This window comes from Salvelinus fontinalis, chromosome 21 (assembly GCF_029448725.1).
Source record: "Salvelinus fontinalis isolate EN_2023a chromosome 21, ASM2944872v1, whole genome shotgun sequence".
Taxonomy (NCBI): domain Eukaryota; kingdom Metazoa; phylum Chordata; class Actinopteri; order Salmoniformes; family Salmonidae; genus Salvelinus; species Salvelinus fontinalis.
The window spans coordinates 38906727-38930237 of NC_074685.1; the positions used below are offsets into that span (position 1 = coordinate 38906727).

The following is a 23511-nucleotide window of genomic DNA, read 5'->3' on the forward strand; positions in this document are numbered from 1 at the left end:
GTATTCAGACCCGTTGCTATGAGACTCAATTCAGCTCAGGTGCATCCTGTTTCCATTGATCATCCTTGCCATGTTTCTAAAAACTTGATTGGAGTCCACCTGTGGAAAATTCTATTGATTTATTTAAGGTCCCACAGTTGACAGTGCATGTCAGAGAAAAAGCCACGCCATGTGGTTGAAGGAATTGTCCGTAGCGCTCTGAGACAGGATTGTGTCGAGGCACAGATCTGGGGAAGAGTACCAAAACATTTCTGCAGCATTCACGGTCCCCAAGAACACTTTAGCTTCCGTTAGCAAGATGGCGCCGACGGAGATGGTCGCCTCGCTTCGAGTCCTTAGAAAACGATGCAGCATTTTTAAAATGTATTATTTATTACATTGTTTCCCCAGAAAATCTGAAGTGTTATTACATACATCCGGGAAGAACTAGAGAGCGATGTCAACTTACCAGCAATACGACTTTCCCGACGCTGATATTTTGATCGTTCCATCACCCAGGACAGTGTATCTAATCCCAGAAGCCGACCCAAAACAACGTTGCCGCAGAAGAGGCAAACTGAGCGGCCTCCTGGTCAGGCTTCGTAGGCGTGTACACCGCCCACCGCTTCCAAGTATACTACTCGCCAATGCCCCGTCTCTTAACAAGGTAGACGAAATTAGAGCAAGGGTTGCCTTCCAGAGAGACATCAGAGATTGTAACATTCTCTGTTTCACGGAAACATGGCTTTCTTGGGATATGTTGTCGGAGTCGGCCCAGCCACCGGGCTACTTCATGCGTCGCGCCAACAGAGATAAACACCTCTGGGAAGATTGGCGGGGGTATATGCGTCATGATTAACGACTCATGGTGTAATCATAACATACAGGAACTCGACGTTCTTCTGCTCACCCGACCTAGAATTCCTTAGTCAAATGCCGGCCATATTATCTCCCAAGTGAATTCTCGTCAGTTATCATCACAGCTGTGTATATACCCCCTCGTGCAGACACCACAATGGCCCTCGTGGAACTGCGCTGGACTCTATGTAAACTGCAAACCATGTCCTGAGGCTGCATTAATTGTAGCTGGGGATTTCAACAAAGCAAATTTGAGAACAAGGCTACCTAAATTCTATTATCATATTGATTGCAGCACTCATGCGGGCAATACACTCGATCACTGCGACTCTAACTTCAGCAATCCATACAAGACCCTCCCACGCCCGCCCTTCAGCTAAACCAACCACGACTCCATCTTGCACCTACTGTCTTATAGGCAGAAACTCAAACAGGATGTATCTGTGACTAGAACATTCAACTCTGGTCTGACCAATCGGAATCCATGCTTCAAGATTGATTTGATCACACAGACTGGGAAATGTTCCGGGCAGCCTCAGAACAACTCGATCTATATGCTGACTCGGTGAGTGAGTTTATGAGGAAGTGCATTGGAGATGTTGTACACACTGTGACTATTAAAACATACCCTAACCAGAAACCGTGGATGGATGGCGGCATTTGCGCAAAACTGAAAGCGCGAACCACCGCATTAACCATGGAAAGACGTCTGGGAATATGGCCAAAATATAAACAGTGTAGTTATTCCCTCCGCAAACAAACAAGCGAAATATAGGGACAAAGTGGAGTCGCAATTCATTGGCTCAAACACTAGACTTATGTGGCAGGGTCTACTGGCAATCACAAAAAGAAAACCAGCCACGTCACGGACACTGATGTCTTGCTTCCAGACAAAATAAACACTGTTGCCTGCTTTGATGAGCCTACACGGAGGAGGTGAGGGCACTCTGTAGTGTCAGGAAAACAACCTCTCACTCAACGTCAACAAAACAAAGGAGATGATCGTGGACTTCAGGAAACAGCAGAGGGAGCAGCCCCCTATCCACATCGAAGGGACAGTAGTGGACAAGGTGCAACGTTTCAAGTACCTCGGCGTACACATCACAGACAAACTTAAATGGTCCATCCACACAGACAGTGTAGTGAAGAAGGCACAACAGCGCCTCTTAGGCCTCCTGAGGTTGAAGAAATTTGGGTTCTCACCTACAACCCTCACAAACATTTACAGATGCGCAGTTGAGAGCATCTTGTCGGGATGTATCACTGCCTGGTACGGCACCGCGCTCAACCACAAGGCTCTCCAGAGGGTGGTGCGGTCTGCACAACGCATCACTGGGGGCAAACTACCTGCCCTCCAAGACACTGTTGTCGTTGATGATCATTAAATGTGAAGACTGTATATTATCAAATCAATTCTCTGTGTAATTTTAATTGCACGATCTAACTAATCCTGTAATTTTAACTAGTCAGGGAACCATGGGAACATGTTTAGAGTTTCAATTTCCCGAATATAACTCATATCTTATCAAAACAGTCGAGTATTAATGAATTTGACCTCATCAGTCTCATTACTGGACATCGCAAACCCTTGGATATCTGCACGAACCCTAGCATAGAATCATGAATCGACGATATACAAATTGGCTTCATTATTTATTAACTAACTTAATCAATCACAGAATTACATAAACACACACACACAAATAGGTCATACATTGGTTACTACATGATACAAAGAAAAAGTTCCTAGCGGACGAAACCGATATGACTGCTTGGTAGACAAAGGAAAGGGGGTGGGGACCACTCGAGCGGGAAACTCAGAGGATAACTACATTCATTGCTAATACTTTGAACATGAACAACGGCTCATTCGAAAATAAATTCCAATTGACATATTTCCGAGTGTCTGCCTTTTGTTGTCCCTCTCTGCGATTGCCGGTCCTTCTGCTGGATAGTCAGTCGACAGAGAACCTCTGATTTGTCCACCAGAGATCAAAGTTGTAGGTTGTTAGAATGGTTACTTCAGAGTATTTAAACAGCCGCTGTCGGAATAGTTTAGTTTGTAGATGTATTCGCCATTTCAACGTGGGAATGCTCTCCACGTTCTCTGGTCTTGTCCTCTGGTAGAGGTGTAGTTCTTAACCATTTCAACACATGGCGTCAGCTCCATGTTTTCTGATCGAATGTAAATGTAGTTGGAAGTGATTTTATACTCTGGTGAAGAAGGGGCGGTTCTAGGATGCCTAATGTGATGTCTGGGCTCATGGGGGTGTGGCCACTGACTAGTTAAAACGTTATATGTGAACAAGTATCTTGTTGAGGACGCCAACATCACATCTTCTCACAAATAGTTTCATATTCAATCATATATTTTACACAACCATCAGGTGCAAATCCCATAATTGAGAATTTTATATAGACGAAGAAACAGTAATGTGTGTCTACTGTCCTTCATGAGGTCACCAAATGAAACAAACTCGACATGACTGTTCCTTGATTTCCCACCGACCGGTTCCACATTCTGAAAAATATAAATATTGTTTCATTCTCAAATTTTTGGGAATGTAGAAGTTTGTGGGATCAGCCTCTTTGTTCCACTGTGAAATCCTCTCTTCTCTTACTGCATGTCCAAAGGGGAAGAGGGTCTCTTCCAAGAATTTACGACCTGTCGTTAAGTAATAAAACTGTGGAGGGAGAGAGGGAGGGGTGGGGGCTATGATCCGTCGTGACAACACCTACAGCACCCTATGTCACAGGAAGGCCAAAAAGATCTTCAAAGACAACAACCACCCGAGTCACTGCCTGTTCACCCCGCTATCATCCAGAAGGTGAGGTCAGTACAGGTGCATCAAAGCTGGGACCGAGAGACTGAAAAACAGGTTCTATCTCAAGGCCATCAGACTGCTAAACACCAGTCAATAACTCAGAGGCTGCTGCCTACATAGAGACTCATCACTGGCCACTTTAATACATGGATCACCAGTCACTTTAAACAATGCCACTTTAAAAATGTTAACATATCTTACATTACTCATATGTATATACTGTACCTTATACCATTTATTGCACCTTGCCTATGCCGCACGGCCATCGCTCATCCATATATTTATATGTACATATTCTCATTCCATCCCTTTTAGATTTGTGTGTATTAGGTACTTTTTGGGGAATTGTTAGATTACTTGTTAGATATTACTGCACTGTCGGAACTAGAAGCACAAGCATTTCGCTACACTCACATTAACATCTGCTAACCATGTGTATGTGACCAATAAAATTTGATTTGGATTTGATTTGACCCTTTAATGGAACAAGTTTGGAACAACCAAGACTCTTTGTGGAGCTGGCCGCCCGGCCAAACTGAGCAATCGGGGGATAAGGGCCTTGGTCAGGGAGATAACCAACCTCTGTGGAGATGGGAGAACCTTCCAGAAGGACAACCATCTCTGCAGCACTCAACCAATCAGGACTTTATGGTAGAGTGGCCAGACGGAAGCCACTCCTCAGTAAAAGGCACATGACAGCCAGCTTGGAGTTTGCTGAAGGACTCTCAGACCATTAAACAAAAATTGTCTGGTCTGATGAAACCAAGATTGAAATCTTTGGCCTGAATGCCAAGCATCACGTCTGTAGGAAACCTTGCACCATATCTATGGTGAAGCATGGTGGTGGCAGCATCATGCTGTGGGGATGTTTTTCAGCGGCAGGGACTGGGAGACTAGTCAGTATCGAGGAAAAGATGAACAGAGCAAAGTACAGAGATCCTTGATGAAAACCTGCTCCAGAGCGATGGTTCACCTTCCAACAGAACAACGACCCTAAGCACACAGCCAAGACAAATCAGGAGTGGCTTTGGGACAAATCTCTGAATGTCCTTGAGTGACCCAGGCAGAGCCCGGACATTAACCCAATCGAACATCTCCGGAGAGACCTGAAAACAGCTGTGCAGCGATGCTCCCTATATCCGAAGAATGGGAGAAACTCCCCAAATACAGGTGTGCCAAGCTTGTAGCGTCATACTCGAGACTGTAATCGCTGCCAAAGGTGCTTCAGCTAAGTTCATGAGTAAAAGGTCTGAATACTTACGTAAATGTGATATTTCCATGTTCTTTTTTATTAGCAAAAATTTCAATAACTGTTTTTGCTTCGTCATTATGGGGTATTATGTGTAGATTCAAGTTCAACTTTTCCCCCGATGCCTTGAGATGGATGAAATCATACCTTGAAGGCAGAACTCAGTGTGTCAGAGTGAGCAATGAGCTGTCGCTCACTCTTAGCTATGATGTGGGTGTGCCCCAAGGGTCAATACTGGGGCCCCTCTTGTTCAGCCTGTACATTAATGATCTGCCTTCTGTCTGTACTGGGTCTGAAGTTCAAATGTATGCAGATGATACAGTGATATATGTGCATGCAAAGAGCAAACAACAAGCTGCACAAGAACTCACTACTGTAATGGTCCAGGTTACAAAGTGGCTCAGTGACTCGTCTTTGCATCTCAATGTGAAAAAAACTGTTTGCTCTTCACAAAGAGGGCAACAGATGCTACTGAGCCAGATGTCTATGTGTCAGGGGAGAAGCTCCAGGTGGTATCTGATTTTAAGTACCTTGGCATCATACTTGATTCCAACCTCTCTTTTAAAAAGCATGTGAAAAAGGTAATTCAAATAACCAAATTCAACCTAGCTAATTTCCGATTTATACGAAATTGTTTGACTACAGAGGTAGCAAAACTGTACTTCAAATCTATGATACTCCCCCACTTAACATACTGCTTGACTAGTTGGGCCCAAGCTTGCTGTACATTAAAACCTATTCAGTCTGTCTACAAACAGGCTCTCAAAGTGCTTGATAGGAAGCCCAATAGCCATTATCACTGTCACATCCTCAGAAAGCATGAGCTCCTGAGTTGGGAAAATCTTGTGCAATACACCGACGTATGTCTTGTATTCAAGATCCTAAATGGCTTGGCTCCCCCTCCACTCAGTATTTTTGTTAAACAGAAAACCCAAACATATGGCAGCAGATCCACAAGGTCTGCCATGAGAGGTGACTGTGTAGTTCCCCTAAGGAAAAGCACCTTTAGTAAATCCGCTTTTTCTGTGAGAGCTTCCCATGTCTGGAATACACTGCCATCAGACACACATAACTGCACCACATATCACACTTTCACAAAATGCTTGAAGACATGGCTAAAGGTCAATCAGATTTGTGAACATGGTCCCTAGCTGTGTGTTGCCGTTTTCCATGTCTGTTGTCTGTAACTTGTGAGGTGTGGAAACACTTTGTTGCTTTTATGAATTTTGTCTTGCTGCTTTTTGTTCTATGTTGCTCTGTCTGTATGCTACGTCTTGCTTGTCCTATGTTGCTATGTCTGTATGCTATGTCTTGCTTGTCCTATGTTGCTATGTCTTGTTCTATGTTGCTATTGTCTATATTGTAATTGTTTTTAATAAACTGCCCAGGGACTGCGGTTGAAAATTAGCCGGCTGGCTAAAACCGTCACTTTTACTGAAACGATGATTAATGTGCACTGTCCCTGTAAAAATAAACTCAACTCAAGTCAATTGATGAGGGCAAACTAATTTAATACATTTTAGAAATAGGCTGTAACATAACAAAACGTGTAAAAAGTCAAGGTCTAAGTACTTCCCAAATGCGCTGTATATAAACACTTACCCAAATCAAAAATAGTTTAAAAATTCATGTTTTATATTTTCAACTATTCATTAAAAAAATAAAACATTAAAAAAATAAAACCTTTTTTTTTTTTAAATCTGTGCTACTCCTATTACAGTGCAAGTGGTAAATCTTCATATAACACCAATTTTTGCTTTGTAGCGCCTACAGATGGAACATTATGGAGTCTTAACCCTGCTGTTGTGCACGTTTCATGTTAGTTCTGTGTTCCCGGTCCAAAATGACCGCCCCATTTTATAGCTGATTTTATAAATCCATAATAATACAAATATTATCGCCTAATGTTGTGTTAGATCTTTTTATCAACTTAATTTTTGTGAACATTAAAAGTTTTGAACTTCTATATGCTATTTATGGCCTGTAGGCCTCATTGACCTGAGCTCATACAATGTGTTTTTTGAGTAAATAAAGCATCATGAATGGATTATTTTGACTAGAACAAATACTCAGATGAAACATATTGTGCTATTTATCACAGGCTACTTTGCGTCAAAGTTTAACAAGGACTCTCTCACCAGTGTCATGATCAAAGATATGATCAAGAGCCTCCTCAAATACAGTATATCATTTGGTCATTGTGCTGCCACAGTATGAGTTGTGAGTAAAGGCCTTAACAAAATCTTCATGTCTCAGAGCTGCTAGAAAAGTTCTATTGTTATTGAAACAATGTTGCGATTGTTTGTGAGAATGCCAACAGGTGTGGTTCCTGTTGGGGAAAGATTCTATTGGGGGAAAGTTTCCATGGGGGTTGCCATGGAAGCCAAGGAGTGAGGTGTGTGTGTGCTCAAACACACATGCATGTAGGGGTCTGGGAGAGGAAGTGTGTCCATCGGATGAATGGGCATGTGCTTGAACTCACTTTTCTACACTAATTGTAGTCTCACCCATTCATTTCTAATGACCGGTCATTTTTGACCGGGAACACCACAGGTGTACAAAAGTGAAATAAAACACCCAAAATGTAATGAAAATCATCCAAATGTATTCTGTGTGTTCAGATGCCCTGTGTGGACAAAGTCCTGGAACCTTATGACAGTCAGATTAAATGAACTCCATTTTTCAGAGCGAGGACTTGTAAATAGGTCCAATTCAACCGGAACACAGCAGGAGTGTTAATGGAGGACCGGGATACAATTTTGTGAAAATCACTGAAATCCTGCTATTTTCTAGTTTTTTTTGTCCTGGTGTCTTATGGAATCACTCCAGTCTGGAAGGATGCACTAGACCCAACCTGCTCTGTCTGCTGCTGTTAGGCGTCATTATTGCCTCGATCCTAGAGCGACGTTTTTGACTAACCCAGGCTTTTTTTCCTTTTGATTTAGACTTGATATGGTACTGTGAATTTGATCTGTGTGTGTGTGTGTGTGTGTGTGTTTAGAGGGAGTCCACGTGTCAAGGTCACCCCAGGTTATAAAGAAGAGCAGTGTGCCCCTGCTCTCAGCCTGGAGATGAAGAGACCCATCGATCTGGAGGCTCCCATCACCAGGTACTACAGTGTCTCACACACACACGCTGTACACACACACACGCTGTATACAAACCCCAACACATGCACACAGTATACAAACCCCAACACATGCACACAGTATACAAACCCCAACACATGCACACGGTATACCAAACCCCAACACACGCACACAGTATACAAACCCCAACACACGCACACAGTATACCAAACCCCAACACACATGCACACGGTATCCAAACCCCAACACACATGCACACGGTATACAAACCCCAACACACGCACACGGTATACCAACCCCAACACACGCACACGGTATACAAACCCCAACACACGCACACAGTATACCAAACCCCAACACACGCACACAGTATACCAAACCCCAACACATGCACACAGTATACCAAACCCCAACACACACGCACACAGTATAACAAACCCCAACACACACGCACACAGTATAACAAACCCCAACACACGCACACAGTATAACAAACCCCAACACACGCACACAGTATAACAAACCCCAACACACGCACACGGTATACAAACCCCAACACACGCACACGGTATACAAACCCCAACACACGCACACGGTATACAAACCCCAACACATGCACACAGTATACAAACCCCAACACATGCACACAGTATACAAACCCCAACACGGAAACGCACATACATACATACATACTACTGGACACTGAAGTGTGTTTAGTATGCAAGTAACCAAAAATGTTGTTTTACATTCTGGACTGGTGCACATGGTACGTACTTCAGCCACTGTACGTTTTGTGCTGAAGAGATTTCCTCTTATTCCCAAACCAATTTATCAATTTGACTGCGGAAAATTATTAAACTGCGTATGGCTTCGCACATTCTTCCTCTGGTCCCTGTGGACTTCAGTAGGACATTAAAGATCTATCATCCTTGCGTTTCCTTTGTGTGTCTGTCTGTGTGTGGGGGGTGTGTCTCTGTCTGTGTGTGTGTGGGGGGGGGGGGGGGGGGTCTGTCTGTGTGTGTGTGGGGTGTGTCTCTGTGTGGGGTGTGTCTCTGTCTGTGTGTGTGTGGGGTGTGTCTCTGTCTGTGTGTGTGTGGGGTGTGTCTCTGTCTGTGTGTGTGTGGGGTGTGTCTCTGTCTGTGTGTGTGTGTGGGGTGTGTGTCTATGTCTGTGTGTGTGGGGTGTGTGTCTATGTCTGTGTGTGTGGGGTGTGTGTCTGTCTGTGTGTGTGGGGTGTGTTTCTGTGTGGGGTCTGTGTGTGTGGAGTGTGTCTCTGTCTGTGTGTGTGGAGTGTGTCTCTGTCTGTGTGTGTGGGGGTGTGTCTCTGTCTGTGTGTGGGGGTGTGTCTCTGTCTGTGTGTGGGGGTGTGTCTCTGTCTGTGTGTGGGGGTGTGTCTCTGTCTGTGTGTGGGGGTCTGTCTGTGTGTGTGGGGGTGTGTCTCTGTGTGTGTGGGGGTGTGTCTCTGTCTGTGTGTGTGGGGTGTGTCTCTGTCTGTGTGTGTGGGGTGTGTCTCTGTCTGTGTGTGTGGGGTGTGTCTCTGTCTGTGTGTGTGGGGTGTGTCTCTGTCTGTGTGTGTGGGGTGTGTCTCTGTCTGTGTGTGTGGGGTGTGTCTCTGTCTGTGTGTGTGGGGTGTGTCTCTGTCTGTGTGTGTGGGGTGTGTCTCTGTCTGTGTGTGTGTGTGGGGTGTGTCTCTGTCTGTGTGTGTGGGGTGTGTCTCTGTCTGTGTGTGTGGGGTGTGTCTCTGTCTGTGTGTGTGGGGTGTGTCTCTGTCTGTGTGTGTGGGGTGTGTCTCTGTCTGTGTGTGTGGGGTGTGTCTCTGTCTGTGTGTGGGGTGTGTCTCTGTCTGTGTGTGTGGGGTGTGTCTCTGTCTGTGTGTGTGGGGTGTGTCTCTGTCTGTGTGTGTGGGGTGTGTCTCTGTGTGGGGTGTGTTTCTGTGTGGGGTGTGTCTCTGTCTGTGTGTCTGTGGCGTGGAGTGTGTCTCTGTGTGTGTGGGGGTGTGTCTCTGTCTGTGTGTGGGGGTGTGTCTCTGTCTGTGTGTGGGGGTGTGTCTCTGTCTGTGTGTGGGGGTGTGTGTCTGTCTGTGTGTGTCTCTGTCTGTGTGTGTGGGGGTGTGTCTCTGTCTGTGTGTGTCTCTGTCTGTGTGTGGGGGTGTGTCTGTCTGTGTGTGTCTCTGTCTGTGTGTGGGGGGTGTGTCCCCATCCTCCCAGTAGCCTGGCTTTAGAGCTGCATGCCTGGGGTGAACTGAGCAGAGCAGCTAAGCTCCAGTATTATCCTTTTTGCTTGAGAAGGCCCATTCTCCAGAGAGTCCTGTTGGCTCTAGAATGCCCCATTCTGCTCTGGAGAGATGGAGCCAGACCACAGTCAGATTACTGAGGCTAGGCTATCGGGTAGTCCTCAGTACTCACAGACCATCTGAGTACACTGGGACCACACATTCCAGCCTGGTCCCTCTGCATCTCCCCAGGAGAATGACACTTCTTCTCTTTCATCTGTCTGTCTTCTATTATCTGTCACACTTCCTTTTATCCGACTTAATTTTTCTGTCGCATGCTCTTTCTCTCTCTCTCTCCATTTTCTACTCATTTCTGTTGCGCGCGCCCTCTCCCTCTGAATTTGACAGTCGCTCTGTTACATACTCGCTCTCTCACACGTTCTTTTCTCCCTATGTCTTTCTAGCTGCGCGTCAGGCATAACAATGAGCAGGAGGGTCTATTTGAAGGACGGCGTTAAGGGGTCCGAGTGACTGTAGGAGAGGTGCTGGGTGCTTCTGATCTGCTGCCGTAAATCATTGTTTCGGCGCCATCCTCTCAGATCCTCTATACGGGCTGCTTTAACGTCCCCAGTGCATTCTCTCTCGCTCTCTTTCTTGTTGTTGTGTGGGAGACACGAAGACCTGGTACTAGGAATAGATGTGCACACAGCCGGGCGTCTAGTAAACACTAGCTAAACACCCCTCTCTCTCTCTCTCTCTCTCTCTCTCTCTCTCTCCTCCCCCAGTATTAAGTCTCTTCAGGAGGACTTGTTGGTGTCTACAGCTGATGGCTACCTCCACATCCTCCACTGGGACGGAGTCAGCAATGGCCGGAAGGCGATCAGTCTCTGCACCGTCCCCTTCTCCCTGGACCTTCAGTCAGCGCGCGGTCAGTCACACTCACTATATACCATCCTCTCCTCGCCACCCTCTTCTTACCTCGCCTGCCGGTACCCACCCCACCCGATCCCTCTCGACTGACCTGAACCTCTACCCATGTGTACATTTGCAGTCGGGCTCAATCTACACCATCCTCGTCCCCAGACCTCGCCATCCTCTCCCAACTACATCTATACGTGTTTGCATAAAACGAGGCCATAGAGATCGTATCTAACTGGCAGCCCATTTCAGATCTTTTTTCCCCTACTCATTGGTCTTTTCACCCATCCCATCAAATCGTTGCACATCAGATCTTTTTCATAGCTGATCTGATTGGTCAAAAGACCAATTGGTGGTGGGGGGGGGGAATAAAAATCTGAATTGGGCTGCCTGTGTAAACGCAGCCTAAGTGTCGTCCCTACGTAGGCCTGAAGTCATGTGTGTGCGTAATGTTTCTCGATCACTGTGTTTCTTCATGCGTTTTATTGCTTGTGCAGGTGGTCCGTCTCTGGACCTGGAGGGGCTGCACATCACAGACATGGAGTACTGTGTGACTCTGGATGGCTTTGCTGTGGTGCTTGACGACGGGAGGCTGGGATTCATCAGTCCTGTAGCCAGCAGGTTTACTGCAGAAGTACGAGAAAGAAGTCCGTGTGTGTGTGTGTGTGTGATTTGCTGTGGTGCTTGACGATCGGCAGGCTAGAATTGATAAGAGCTCTGGGAGAAGTGTTGTGCGGTGCGCGCACAATTCAGCCGTGTTCTGTAAGTCATGTGAAGCGTGACTGTCGAGGGTTGATGGAAAATGGGGGTGGGGGGGGGGGGGGGAGTGAAAGGCGGAGGCGAGTGTCTGCCTGCGCGTGAGTCGGGAGTGACGTACGGTGATCTATCGGACTGTCTCTTGTCTCCACCCAGCAGCTGCAGGGCGTCTGGGCAGCAGACGTAACAGACGGCACGTGTGTGGCGGTCAACAATAAGTACAGGCTGATGGCGTTTGGTTGTGCCAGGTACGTGTGTGTCCTGCCGACATCAGTACAGGCCTCTGTAGCCACTTCCTATCTGCTGTTTAACTGAAATGCAAATGACAAAATCAAGAGGTCCAGGGTCCCACTGTTCAGTCAGTCAGTTAAGCAGGAGGTGTGTGTGTGTGTGTGTGAGAACACACACAAGCTGGCAGATTGCACAATCCGTGAGAACCGCTTGTCAAACACACACCAATCACAAAGGCGGACAGCGGCTTGATTTGCACACACACTGACCTGCAGGGATGAGTCCAGCAGAGAGAACCTGAGTGCCAGTAGATAATGGGTCAATCACTGGCTGTGGAATCGACAACCTTTCTCTTCATTAAATGCCTGCTCATTTATTTCAGCGTTTTGTTTTTCATGTAGGAAACGTCGGCTAATGAATTGCTGGTCCTCGGTATTAAACAAGATTGACTTGAACTTGACCGCACAGGCGGCTGTTATGTAATATGCCTACCTCCTGATGGGTCAGCGTTGTTTATTCATGTGTTGAATCCCCTGACTGTGTTTGTGAATTTCAATTTGGTTTATTTGCGTTCGGTACATAATTGCCAAAGCACAATGTTACCTTAGAATAAAGAGCAATGAGTCATTATTAACATTTGTCTGTCTTTTAATTTGTCTGTCTCTCTCTGTTCCAGTGGCTCAGTATTGGTGTACGTGATTGACACCACTACAGGATCCATGCAGCTCTCCCACAAGCTGGAGCTCACCCCAAAACACTTCCCCGGTATGTCTGTCCTCTGACTGACCACCAGCTCACGCTCCCATTCTAGTGTTGACAGATGAGAGAAAGTACACGTTTCATACAAGCTAGTACGCCCCGTCAGGTTTTAACACTGAATGGTATCACATGATGCCTCTTTATAGTGCTGGTTTTCGTTTTGACTCGAAAGTGCTAGTGATTCTATGTAGTAGTTCCCCCTCAACACATCAGCCATGCTGAACCATTGGTTTGTTTATGGTACACTCCTACCCCCTAGTGGTAGTGGGTGGTATGAAAGTACAGTACCTTGTAAAATCCTATTGACATTTTCAATGACCCTGGGCTAGATTACATCACAGGGATGTTTATTTTACACGGTACTGTATTATCTCTGTTAAACCAAAGAAACCATACTACTGTAAAAGCAGAGTTGTGGTCAATTCCGTCAATTCAGGAAGTGAACCATATTCCTATTCTACTTTTCCTCAGTTGAAATGGATTGACTCAACTGTGTTACTGAAAGGATTTCTGTCTGACCGGTCGCCGTGTCTGTATCGAATCTCCCTCCCTCAGACGTGTGGAACAAGACGGGCGCGGTGACGCTGATCCGCTGGTCCCCCGACTACAGCGTTGCCATGGTGACCTGGGAGTGTGGCGGGCTGTCTTTGTGGAGTGTGTTCGGCGCACACCTCATCTGTACGCTCGGGGAGGACTTTGCGTGAGTGACGAGACGCAGCGGTCTTCTTCTCTATTCTTCCTCCTCCTATTGGTCTCCGTTTTCCTCCTTGCCCTCCAGGACTCCGCAGCCGTAGCACAATTCACACCGCTGTCGTCTTGTCAGCTACGCTCTATGGTGCTGGCTGCGCGCTCTCATACAGTACAGGTTGAGCAGGCGCCATCCTGAATGGGACAAAAAAAACTGTGCAAAATCTTATCTTTTTCTCCTTGCGATTTGTGTATATTATAAACCCTTATCTATGACTATGGTCTCGACCCCAGGTATCGGTCAGACGGCACTAAGAAGGATCCTATACAGATCAGCTCTATGTGCTGGGGAGCGGAAGGCTACCACCTGTGGGTCATCACCAGTAAAGAGGAAGCAGCGCTTGTGGAGAACATGGAGGAGGCTCCACCTCCTACCCAGACCAAGCAGGCGGGCATACTGCAGTTCCACTTCATCAAAAGCGCCCTGACCGTTAACCCCTGCACGGTGAGCTTATGGACAATGGCGTCAATGCACACATTCCTGACACCAACCAATTTTGCTTGCTGTGCTCTTTCGTGTAGAATACTGATCTGTTGCAAACATATTGATTATTCGTCGATTCCCTGTTGTCCGTCCCAGAGTAACCAGGAGCAGGTTTTACTACACGGGGAAGACCGTCTGTACCTGACCTGTGGTGACCCCACCCAGGTCCCATCCAGCAGCTCAGATGGCCCTCACACCCCTCACCCCCATAACCTCGCCCATGGCCTGGAGGGCAGCCCCCTTCACCACCGCTCCGGCCCCTCGGCCAACGCCATCTCTCAGGGACTCAGCACTTTACTGGGACACAAGCACTGGCACGTGGTCCAGGTACATCCTCATAAAACTTCTTTCTTCGTTTCGAATTGAAAAAGCGTTGTTGTCCATCAGCTGGCTATCTATTCAAATGTTGCTTTGATATGTTGAAGCTTAACAAGTTAGAAATGATGTTTTAGTATCCTGTCAGTGAAACTATCCTGTGTTTTTCCTCTGTCGTAGATTCACAGCACATACCTAGAGAGCAATTGGCCTATACGGGTGAGTCGGTGTGGGAAATACTTCTACGTCTGTCCTTAGGGATAAGTATTCATTGTGTGTGTGTGTGTGTGGCTACATAAAACCATGTTAACCTGAGTTGTCAAATTAATGCAGTTTTTCCAGATACCCAATGTCGTCATGTGCACTTGGCCTGCTATATCTATGGCTTCTAATGCATGAGAGGTGTGTGTGTGTGTGTGTGTGTGTCTCTAGTTTGCAGCCATAGACACAGCAGGCCAGTGCATAGCGGTGGCAGGAAGACGTGGATTTGCACATTACTCCATGTCCTCCAGGAAATGGAAGCTGTTTGGGAACATCACTCAGGAGCAGAACGTGACCGTGACAGGGGGGCTGGCCTGGTGGAAGGACTTTGTCGTTGTTGCGTGTTACAATTTCATCGACCGGCAAGAAGAGGTAAGACGGCATAACACGGATATCTAACGTTCAGGAACAATACTACTTTTAAAAAAAAAAAAAAAATACACCTGATCGTCCCTGTTCTGAACATGCATGGACAAATTGATTGAGAATGTGTGATCGTTTTGCTCACGAGCTGACGAGCTCAGTTTGATTGGTTGATTTGATGGATTGACAAAGCTTTGTTTCCTCCTCTGTCGTTTCTCCCCTCCCGGCGTAGCTGCGTCTGTACCTCCGGTCGTCCAACCTGGACAATGCCTTCGCCTCCGTCACCAAGCTGCACTCTGACACTCTGCTGCTCAACGTGTTCAGAGACCTGATCGTCCTCTTCAGAGCAGACTGCTCCATCTGCCTCTACAGCATCGAGAGGAGGCACGACGGGTAGGGAGGGACGAACACGCTTAGGACAGGCACACGCATGCACACCCACTCATACAAAAACAAAATCATCTCTCACACACATTTATTAGCAGGCAGGACGAGACAGGTAGGGAAGATCACCTGACAGAGGTCTCGGATGATAATCAATAGTGTTGTGAAAATAAATTCACATTAGAAACTTTAGAAAAATCCATTAATACTTATCACATGCCATTGGTTGGGGCTTTAACTGGGGGTGGGGGGGGCTTTACAAAGGGCCTATCCAATCAATGTTATTAGTAGCGTATTGTCTTTCTCTGAAGGCCCAACCCGTCAGCCTGTGTTGAGCTGCTTCAGGAGGTGTCCATGTCCCGCTACATCCCCCATCCCGCCCTGGTGGTGTCTGTCACTCTCACCTCGGTACGCACAGAGACCGGCATGGCGCTTAAAGCCCCACAGCAGGTACTGGTTTCAATACACACATGAAATCCCATCAGAAGCCCGTCTCTTCAGACATCCGCGTGGCTCTTCTACCACTGCCCTCCATGCTCCTAGCGCTTTTCTTTCGTCGATTTAGCAGAGTGCACTCCAACTCCTGTTCCTGGAGAGCTACCGTCCTGTAGGTTTTCACTCCAACCCTAATCTAGCACACCCGATTCTAATAATTAGCTGGTTGATAAGCTGAATCAGGTTAGTTAGAGCTGGGGTTGGAGCCAAAAACCTACAGGAGGTTAGCTCTCCAGGAACAAGGGTTGGAGAGCCCTTATTTAGCAGCTATTTTGAACAGAGTTTTTATTTGCGCTGATGTCTTTTTAACGTACTTTAGTGAATGCACTGATTTGTGAATCACTCTGGATAAATGTCTGCTCAGTTGTTAAAATGTGAGTAGTACTAATTTGTGTGTCTGTCGCTGTACTAGGCCTGTATGGCAGAGAGCATCATGCTGAACCTGGCTGGCCAACTCATCATGCTACAGAGAGACCGTTCTGGACCACAGGTACGAGAGAAGGAAGACCAGAAGAAACTGGTGAGTCACGCACGCACACACACACACACACACACACACACACACCACACACACCACACACACCACACACACCACACACACACAGTATCAGTCAAAAGTTTGGACACCTACTCATTCAAGGGTTTTTCTTTATTTTGACTATTTTCTACATTGTAGAATAATAGTGAGTGCATCAAAACTATTAAATAGCATGTATGGAATCATGTAGTAACTAAAAAAGTGTTAAACAAATTAAAATATATTGCCTTGATGACTGTTTTGCACACTCTTGGCATTCTCTCAACCAGCTTCATGAGGTAGTCACATGGAATGCATTTCAATTAACAGGTGTGCCTTGTTAATTTGTGGAATTTCTTTCATTAATGCGTTTGAGCCAATCAGTTGTGACAAGGTAGGGGTGGTATACAGAAGATAGCCCTATTTGGTAAAAGTCCAAGTCCATATTATGGCAAGAACAGCTCATAAGCAAATAGAAACTACAGTCTGTTACTTTAAGACATTAAGGTCAGTCAATCAGGAACATTTGAAGAACTTTGAAAGTTTCTTCAAGTGCATTCGCAAAAACCATGAAGCGCTATGGTGAAACTGGCTCTCATGAGGACCGCCACAGGAAAGGAAGACCCAGAGTTACCTCTGCTGCAGTTACCAGCCTAAATATATGCTTCAGAGTTCAAGTAACAGACACATCTCAACATCAACTGTTCAGAGGAGACTGCGTGAATCAGGCCTTCACGGTCGAATTGCTGCACTACTAAAGGACACCAATAATAAGAAGAGACTTGCTTGGGCCAAGAAATACGAGCAATGGACGATAGACTGGTGGGAATCTGTCCTTTGGTCTGATGAGTCCAAATATGAGATTTTTGGTTCCAACTGCCATATCTTTGTGAGACGCAGAGTAGGTGAACGGATTATCTCCGCATGGAGGAGGAGGTGTGGTAGTGTCACCAGCTAAGCACCATCTGTGAATTATTTAGAATTCAAGGCACACTTAACCAGCATTCTGCAGTGATACGCCATCCCATCTGGTTTGCTCTTAGTGGGACTATCATTTGATTTCATCAGGACAATGACCCAACACACCTCCAGGCTGTTTAAGGGCTATTTGACCAAGAAGGAAAGTGTTGGAGTGCTACATCAATTGACCTGGCCTCCACAATCACCTGACCTCAACCCAATTGAGATGGTTTGGGATGAGTTGGACTGAAAAGTGAAGTAAAAGCAGCCAACAAGTGCTCAGCATATGTGGGAACTCCTTCAAGACTGTTGGAAAAGCATTCCTCATGAAGCTGGTTGAGAGAATGCCAAGTGTGTGCAAAGCTGTCAAGGCAAACGGCTGACTACTTTGAAGAATCTGAAATATATAAAATATACTTTGATTTGTTTAACACATTTTTGCTTACTACATGATTTCATACGTGTTATTTCATAGTTTTGATGTCTTTACTATTATTCTACAATGTAGAAAATCCCTTGAATGTGTCTCAACATTTGACTGGTACTGTACACACACACACACACCTACCTACCTACTGTTTGGGCTGTATAGCCTACTCCTACAGTCATTGTCATGCTATACAGCACAACCAGATCTGGGACCGGACTAAGTCACCCCCCTTGTAATAGTTGTCTTTGTCTCGTCATAATACATATATTGATCAATTTAATTTGTCATACTTGTCAGTGTCCATGTAGATCTATAGCATCTTACCCACCGGCCACAGTATGCACTGCGGTGCGTGTATGCTAACCCGGTGTGTCACTCTCTGTTTCTAGCTGCAGTTCTGTCCTCCCGTGGTTCTGGCTCAGTGTGTAGAGAACGTGTGGACGACGTGTCGCAGTAACAAGAAGAAGCGCCACCTGCTGGAGGCTCTGTGGCTGTCCTGTGGCGAGGCCGGAATGAAGGTGTGACTGCCCCTTCGTCTTATTGAAATGAAACGCTTGTTGTTATTATTCCAATCTACACATCCTTCTATAAATTGCAACCAAAAAAAACACATGTATGGTTACATTGGAAGGAATTTGAAGTGTGTCGGTGTGTTTCATGATCGACTTGTTAGTGCCGAGCATATTATTCAATGCTGCAACGGTGATTGTTTAATTGTATCTTTCAAAAGGTGTGGCTGCCCCTGTTCCCGCGGGACCACCGAAAGCCCCACTCGTTCCTGTCCCGGCGCATCATGCTCCCCTTCCACATCAACATCTACCCCCTGGCCGTGCTGTTTGAAGACGCCCTGGTGCTGGGGGCCTCTAATGAGACCGTCCTCTACGACGGCCTGCAGGTACTGTAGTGGGAGTATTATAGTTATATATTGTAGTTATTACAGTAATAGTATTATCTGGTGCTGAGGGTTGGCAACGAGAACCTGGTCTCCGACGGCCTGCAAGTAAGGGAGGGGGGGGCTGATATCGAATCCTAGATGCCATCTCTTGACGTTGTGCCAAGGCTCTTCCGCTCTACAACTGTACAAATCACGGTCTCTGTGCGAATACAGTAATCATCGTGTTCTTCTGCAGGGTCCCAGAGAGGGCCGGGAGCCTCTTGAGGTGATGTTCCCTTACTGCACGGTGGAGAGGACCTCCCAGATCTACCTCCACCACATCCTGCGCCAGCTACTGGTGCGTAACCTGGGAGAGCAGGCTCTGCTCCTGGCCCAGTCCTGCGCAGCGCTCCCCTACTTCCCCCACGTCATGGAGCTCATGGTCCACGTGGTGCTGGAGGAGGAGGCCACCTCCCGGGAGCCCATCCCCGACCCGCTGCTGCCCACCGTGGCCAAGTTCATCACCGAGTTCCCCCTGTTCCTCCAGGTAAGGAGGAGGGAGAGAGCGATGTGGATGGAGGAGTAGTTAATGAACGAAACCTAGGCTGTGTGTGAAATGGCATCCTAGCTTTGTGTTTGAATCCTCTGTGATTTTTTTCAATGCGTGTATTGTCGTACTCGGCTGAGGCAACTCTTGTGTATTTTCAACTGAATTAATTCATTTGTTCATTCATGTTTTCTTCCTCCAGACCATCGTGCACTGCGCCAGGAAGACTGAGTACGCCCTGTGGAACTACCTGTTTGCTGCCGTGGGCAACCCCAAGGATCTGTTTGAGGAATGTCTGATGGCTCAGGACCTGGACACAGCAGCATCCTATCTCATCATACTGCAGGTGTCTATATATGCTCCCCTATCCCATGGTACTGTAAGATTCCTATCCTATAAGCCAGAGGCACATTATTTAGAAATGTGACTGGTATCAGGTATGGAGCGAGGGTTGGGGCTCCGGTTAGGATTGGAGCCACTGTACGGTGAGGGTTGGAGCCAGGGTGAGGGTTGGAGCCACTGTACGGTGAGGGTTGGAGCCAGGGTGAGGGTTGGAGCCACTGTACGGTGAGGGTTGGAGCCACTGTACGGTGAGGGTTGGAGCCAGGGTGAGGGTTGGAGCCACTGTACGGTGAGGGTTGGAGCCAGGGTGAGGATTGGAGCCACTGTACGGTGAGGGTTGGAGCCAGGGTGAGGGTTGGAGCCACTGTACGGTGAGGGTTGGAGCCACTGTACGGTGAGGGTTGGAGCCACTGTACGGTGAGGGTTGGAGCCACTGTACGGTGAGGGTTGGAGCCACTGTACGGTGAGGGTTGGAGCCACTGTACGGTGAGGGTTGGAGCCACTGTACGGTGAGGGTTGGAACCAGGGTGAGGGTTGGAGCCACTGTATGGTGAGGGCTGGAGCCAGGGTGAGGGTTGGAGCCACTGTACGGTGAGGGTTGGAGCCAGGGTGAGGGTTGGAGCCACTGTACGGTGAGGGTTGGAGCCAGGGTGAGGGTTGGAGCCAGGGTGAGGGTTGGAGCCAGGGTGAGGGTTGGAGCCAGGGTGAGGGTTGGAGCCAGGGTGAGGGTTGGAGCCAGGGTGAGGGTTGGAGCCAGGGTGAGGGTTGGAGCCAGGGTGAGGGTTGGAGCCAGGGTGAGGGTTGGAGCCAGGGTGAGGGTTGGAGCCAGGGTGAGGGTTGGAGCCAGGGTGAGGGTTGGAGCCAGGGTGAGGGTTGGAGCCAGGGTGAGGGTTGGAGCCAGGGTGAGGGTTGGAGCCAGGGTGAGGGTAACGTTAGGGGTGGATTTATGTCGTAAATGTTTTGTATTGATAATGTAACCGTGTGGTCTAGAACATGGAGGTTCCGGCGGTGAGCCGGCAGCACGCTACACTGCTCTTCAACACGGCTCTGGAGCAGGGCAAGTGGGACCTCTGTCGTCACATGATCCGATTCCTCAAGGCCATTGGCTCTGGGGAGATGGAGACCCCGCCTCCAACACCAACCACTCAGGTATCGGAGAGAACTAATTCGAACTCGCTGCTTCTGCTCGGTCTTCCACCTCGGTCTCTTTCTCGCTCTCTCTACATCTTTCTGTGAGGTCAGAGGGTTTTCTTTGGAATTATGGTAGAGCTAAATCTCTAAGCGGCTAGACTAATCTATGGGGATGATATTAGAGATTGTCTAAAAATAGTGTATAAAGACTGCTATTAAGGCTACTGCCTCACGTCCACCTCTCTCTATTTAAGCAATAAGGCCCGACGGGGGTGTGGTATGTGGCCAGTATACCACGGCTAAGGGCTGTTCTTAGGCACGACGCAGTGCGGCCAAGGCCCGGATACAACGCTTAGCCGTGGTTTATGGGCCATTATACCACAAACCTCCGAGGTGACTTATTGCTGTTATGAACTGGTGACCAACGTAATTAGACCAGTACATTTTGTAAAAAATATGTATAATGTCCATATGGTATATGATCTGGTATACCATGGCCTTAAGCATTCAGGGCTCGAACCATCCGGTTTATAATCAAATATAAATTGGATATACTGTATATTTTGTCTTTGAGTATACGCCTGCTGTTTCAGGGGCTTGCTGGATGAGTTTTCCCCTCCTGATCATGAGCACGTTGGTCCCAAAACAAGATTGGAATTTGAAATGCTTTCCCCGTAAGTGACCAGGTGATGTGTCCTCTCAACAGGAACCCAGTTCGACGGGAGGCTTCGAGTTTTTCAGGAACCGCAGCATCAGTCTGTCCCAGTCAGCTGACAGCATCCCCGCTGGGAAGTTTAACCTACAGAAGACCTTCAGCATGCCTTCTGGGCCCTCCACTAAAGGGTACGGCTGGTATTATTATAATCAAATATTCAATTGAACAGATTTTATTCCGTGAGACTTAAAGTACAGTGAGTGCATACGTTTTTTTTTTTTTAGCATATCCGTGTATGCGTGATCCTTGCAGGAATTGAACACACGACCGTGGCGTTGCTAGCCCTTCTCTTGTATCTACTGAGCCAGACAGGCCAACTACTGCTGGGCTCCAGTTCTCAAGTTCAAATGAACAATGATGATGATGATAACATGTAGTAATTATATATTTGTTTTGCATAATTAATTGGATGGAATTGAGACCAGCCCTCGTGGTATTTGCGCTATTCGTGCTACTGGCCTTTCCCATCGTACCTATAATAGCTCTTCCGTCTCTTCCATGTGTCCTCGCTCTAGGTCTGAGCGATGGAGTAAGGACAGTGACTGTGCTGAGAACATGTACATAGACATGATGTTATGGCGTCACGCCCGACACCTCCTGGAGCAGGTCCGCCTCAAAGACCTAGGCTGTTTCTCCGCCCAGCTGGGCTTCGAGCTGATTGGCTGGCTGTGCCGCGAGCGCACGCGGGTGGCGCGGGTCGATGACTTTGTCATGGCGCTGAAGTGTCTCCACAAGGACTTCCTGTGGCCGTTTCCTGTCATCCCAGCATGCTCGATCAGCTCGCCCTTCAAGAACGGACACCGCAAGACGGGTGAGGGTCTGGTGCGGGGGGGGGTGTGTGTGTGTGTGACTGTATCTGCCCTCAGCTGTGGTTGTCGGTCTCCCCAGTCAACTTCCCCGAACCCATTTCTTTTTGTAAGTGTGTTCAGTGTGTACGACGACGCTCCTGTATGTGTGTTTCTCCCTCCTCCAGTGCTGAGCCAGCGACTGCTAAAGTCCCAGTCAGCAGACAGCCTGTTGAACAGTGACATGGACACAGCGCCCCCGCAGGCCTCGGCACGCAACAGCAACCACACCTGGCTGGACGGTCTGGGGGCACTGGGGCCGGAGCCTAAAGAGATGAACACAACCTCTTCCCACGGGGGGCCACAGACACAGGAGGCCTTCCTCTCTCCGCTCACTAACAAAAGTTAGTGGCCCTCTACTTCAGCATTCACTTGTCACCCCCCCCCCTTCTCTCTACATCTGCCTCTCGCTTTCTCTCTACCAGGCTCTCTAATTTCCTGTCTTATCCCTTTACCTCTTCTTCTAAATTCTCTCCGGGTCACCTCTCCCTCCATTCCTCTCCCCCCAGCGGAGGAGTGCAGTATCGGTTCGGCCACAGACCTGACAGAAACCAGCAGCATGGTGGATGGAGACTGGACCATGGTGGATGAGAACTTCTCCACTCTGAGTCTGACCCAGTCTGAGCTGGAACACATCTCCATGGAGCTGGCGAACAAGGGGCCTCACAAGTCCCAGGTCCAGCTACGGTAAGACTGTCATCCTCTCCAGTCTTCTCTATTAGGTGCTACAAAATACTCCTCCACCCCACCCACCATCCCAACCCAGCTAGATTTATGGCTGTGGTGACCTATTCTGCTTGTTGGTTTCATATGTAGGTTTGTGTATATCTTGTGTGATTTTGTTACCCTTTGTGTGTCCTTGGGTAGGTTTCCCAGACACAGATTAAGCCTATTCTGGACTAAAATATTCTAAATGGAGAATCTCCATTGAACGTGATTCTTAGTGTAGGACTAGGTGTAATCTGTTTGGGAAACCAGCCCCTTCTGTACCATTCCTCATCTCTTTCTGTCCTCAGCTACCTGCTGCATGTGTTCATGGAGGCGGGCTGTCTGGAGTGGTGTGTTGTGATTGGTCTGATCCTGAGAGAGGCCACGGTCATCAAGCAGGTGGTCAACTTCCTGGACAGCCCAGAGGTTCCTCCTGAGACAGTCCAAAGTATCCGCTCCGGCCTGCTAGGAGTCGATGCGTGGGCCTCCACAGACTGGTTAGTCTATCTCTCTTTCT

The 23511-nt window shown here is 47.6% G+C and overlaps 1 protein-coding gene across 2 annotated transcripts in view; it reads left to right on the plus strand.

Moving 5' to 3' along the window:
- Window positions 1-23511, plus strand: part of LOC129818862 (guanine nucleotide exchange factor subunit RIC1-like) — a 70063-nt gene that overhangs the window by 41357 nt on the left and 5195 nt on the right. The window contains exons 4-26 of one of the 2 annotated variants that reach the window (XM_055875145.1): window positions 7913-8020; window positions 10998-11140; window positions 11628-11764; window positions 12043-12134; window positions 12794-12882; window positions 13432-13576; window positions 13858-14068; window positions 14204-14434; window positions 14603-14641; window positions 14855-15055; window positions 15279-15439; window positions 15742-15880; window positions 16338-16445; window positions 18222-18350; window positions 18563-18727; window positions 18963-19253; window positions 19456-19599; window positions 20586-20744; window positions 21433-21569; window positions 21957-22252; window positions 22415-22630; window positions 22796-22973; window positions 23303-23491. In XM_055875145.1, coding sequence (XP_055731120.1) covers window positions 7913-8020; window positions 10998-11140; window positions 11628-11764; window positions 12043-12134; window positions 12794-12882; window positions 13432-13576; window positions 13858-14068; window positions 14204-14434; window positions 14603-14641; window positions 14855-15055; window positions 15279-15439; window positions 15742-15880; window positions 16338-16445; window positions 18222-18350; window positions 18563-18727; window positions 18963-19253; window positions 19456-19599; window positions 20586-20744; window positions 21433-21569; window positions 21957-22252; window positions 22415-22630; window positions 22796-22973; window positions 23303-23491 — 3708 coding nt within the window. The remainder of the gene's footprint in view (window positions 1-7912; window positions 8021-10997; window positions 11141-11627; window positions 11765-12042; window positions 12135-12793; window positions 12883-13431; window positions 13577-13857; window positions 14069-14203; window positions 14435-14602; window positions 14642-14854; window positions 15056-15278; window positions 15440-15741; window positions 15881-16337; window positions 16446-18221; window positions 18351-18562; window positions 18728-18962; window positions 19254-19455; window positions 19600-20585; window positions 20745-21432; window positions 21570-21956; window positions 22253-22414; window positions 22631-22795; window positions 22974-23302; window positions 23492-23511) is intronic. The other variant, XM_055875146.1, reaches the window with a different exon arrangement.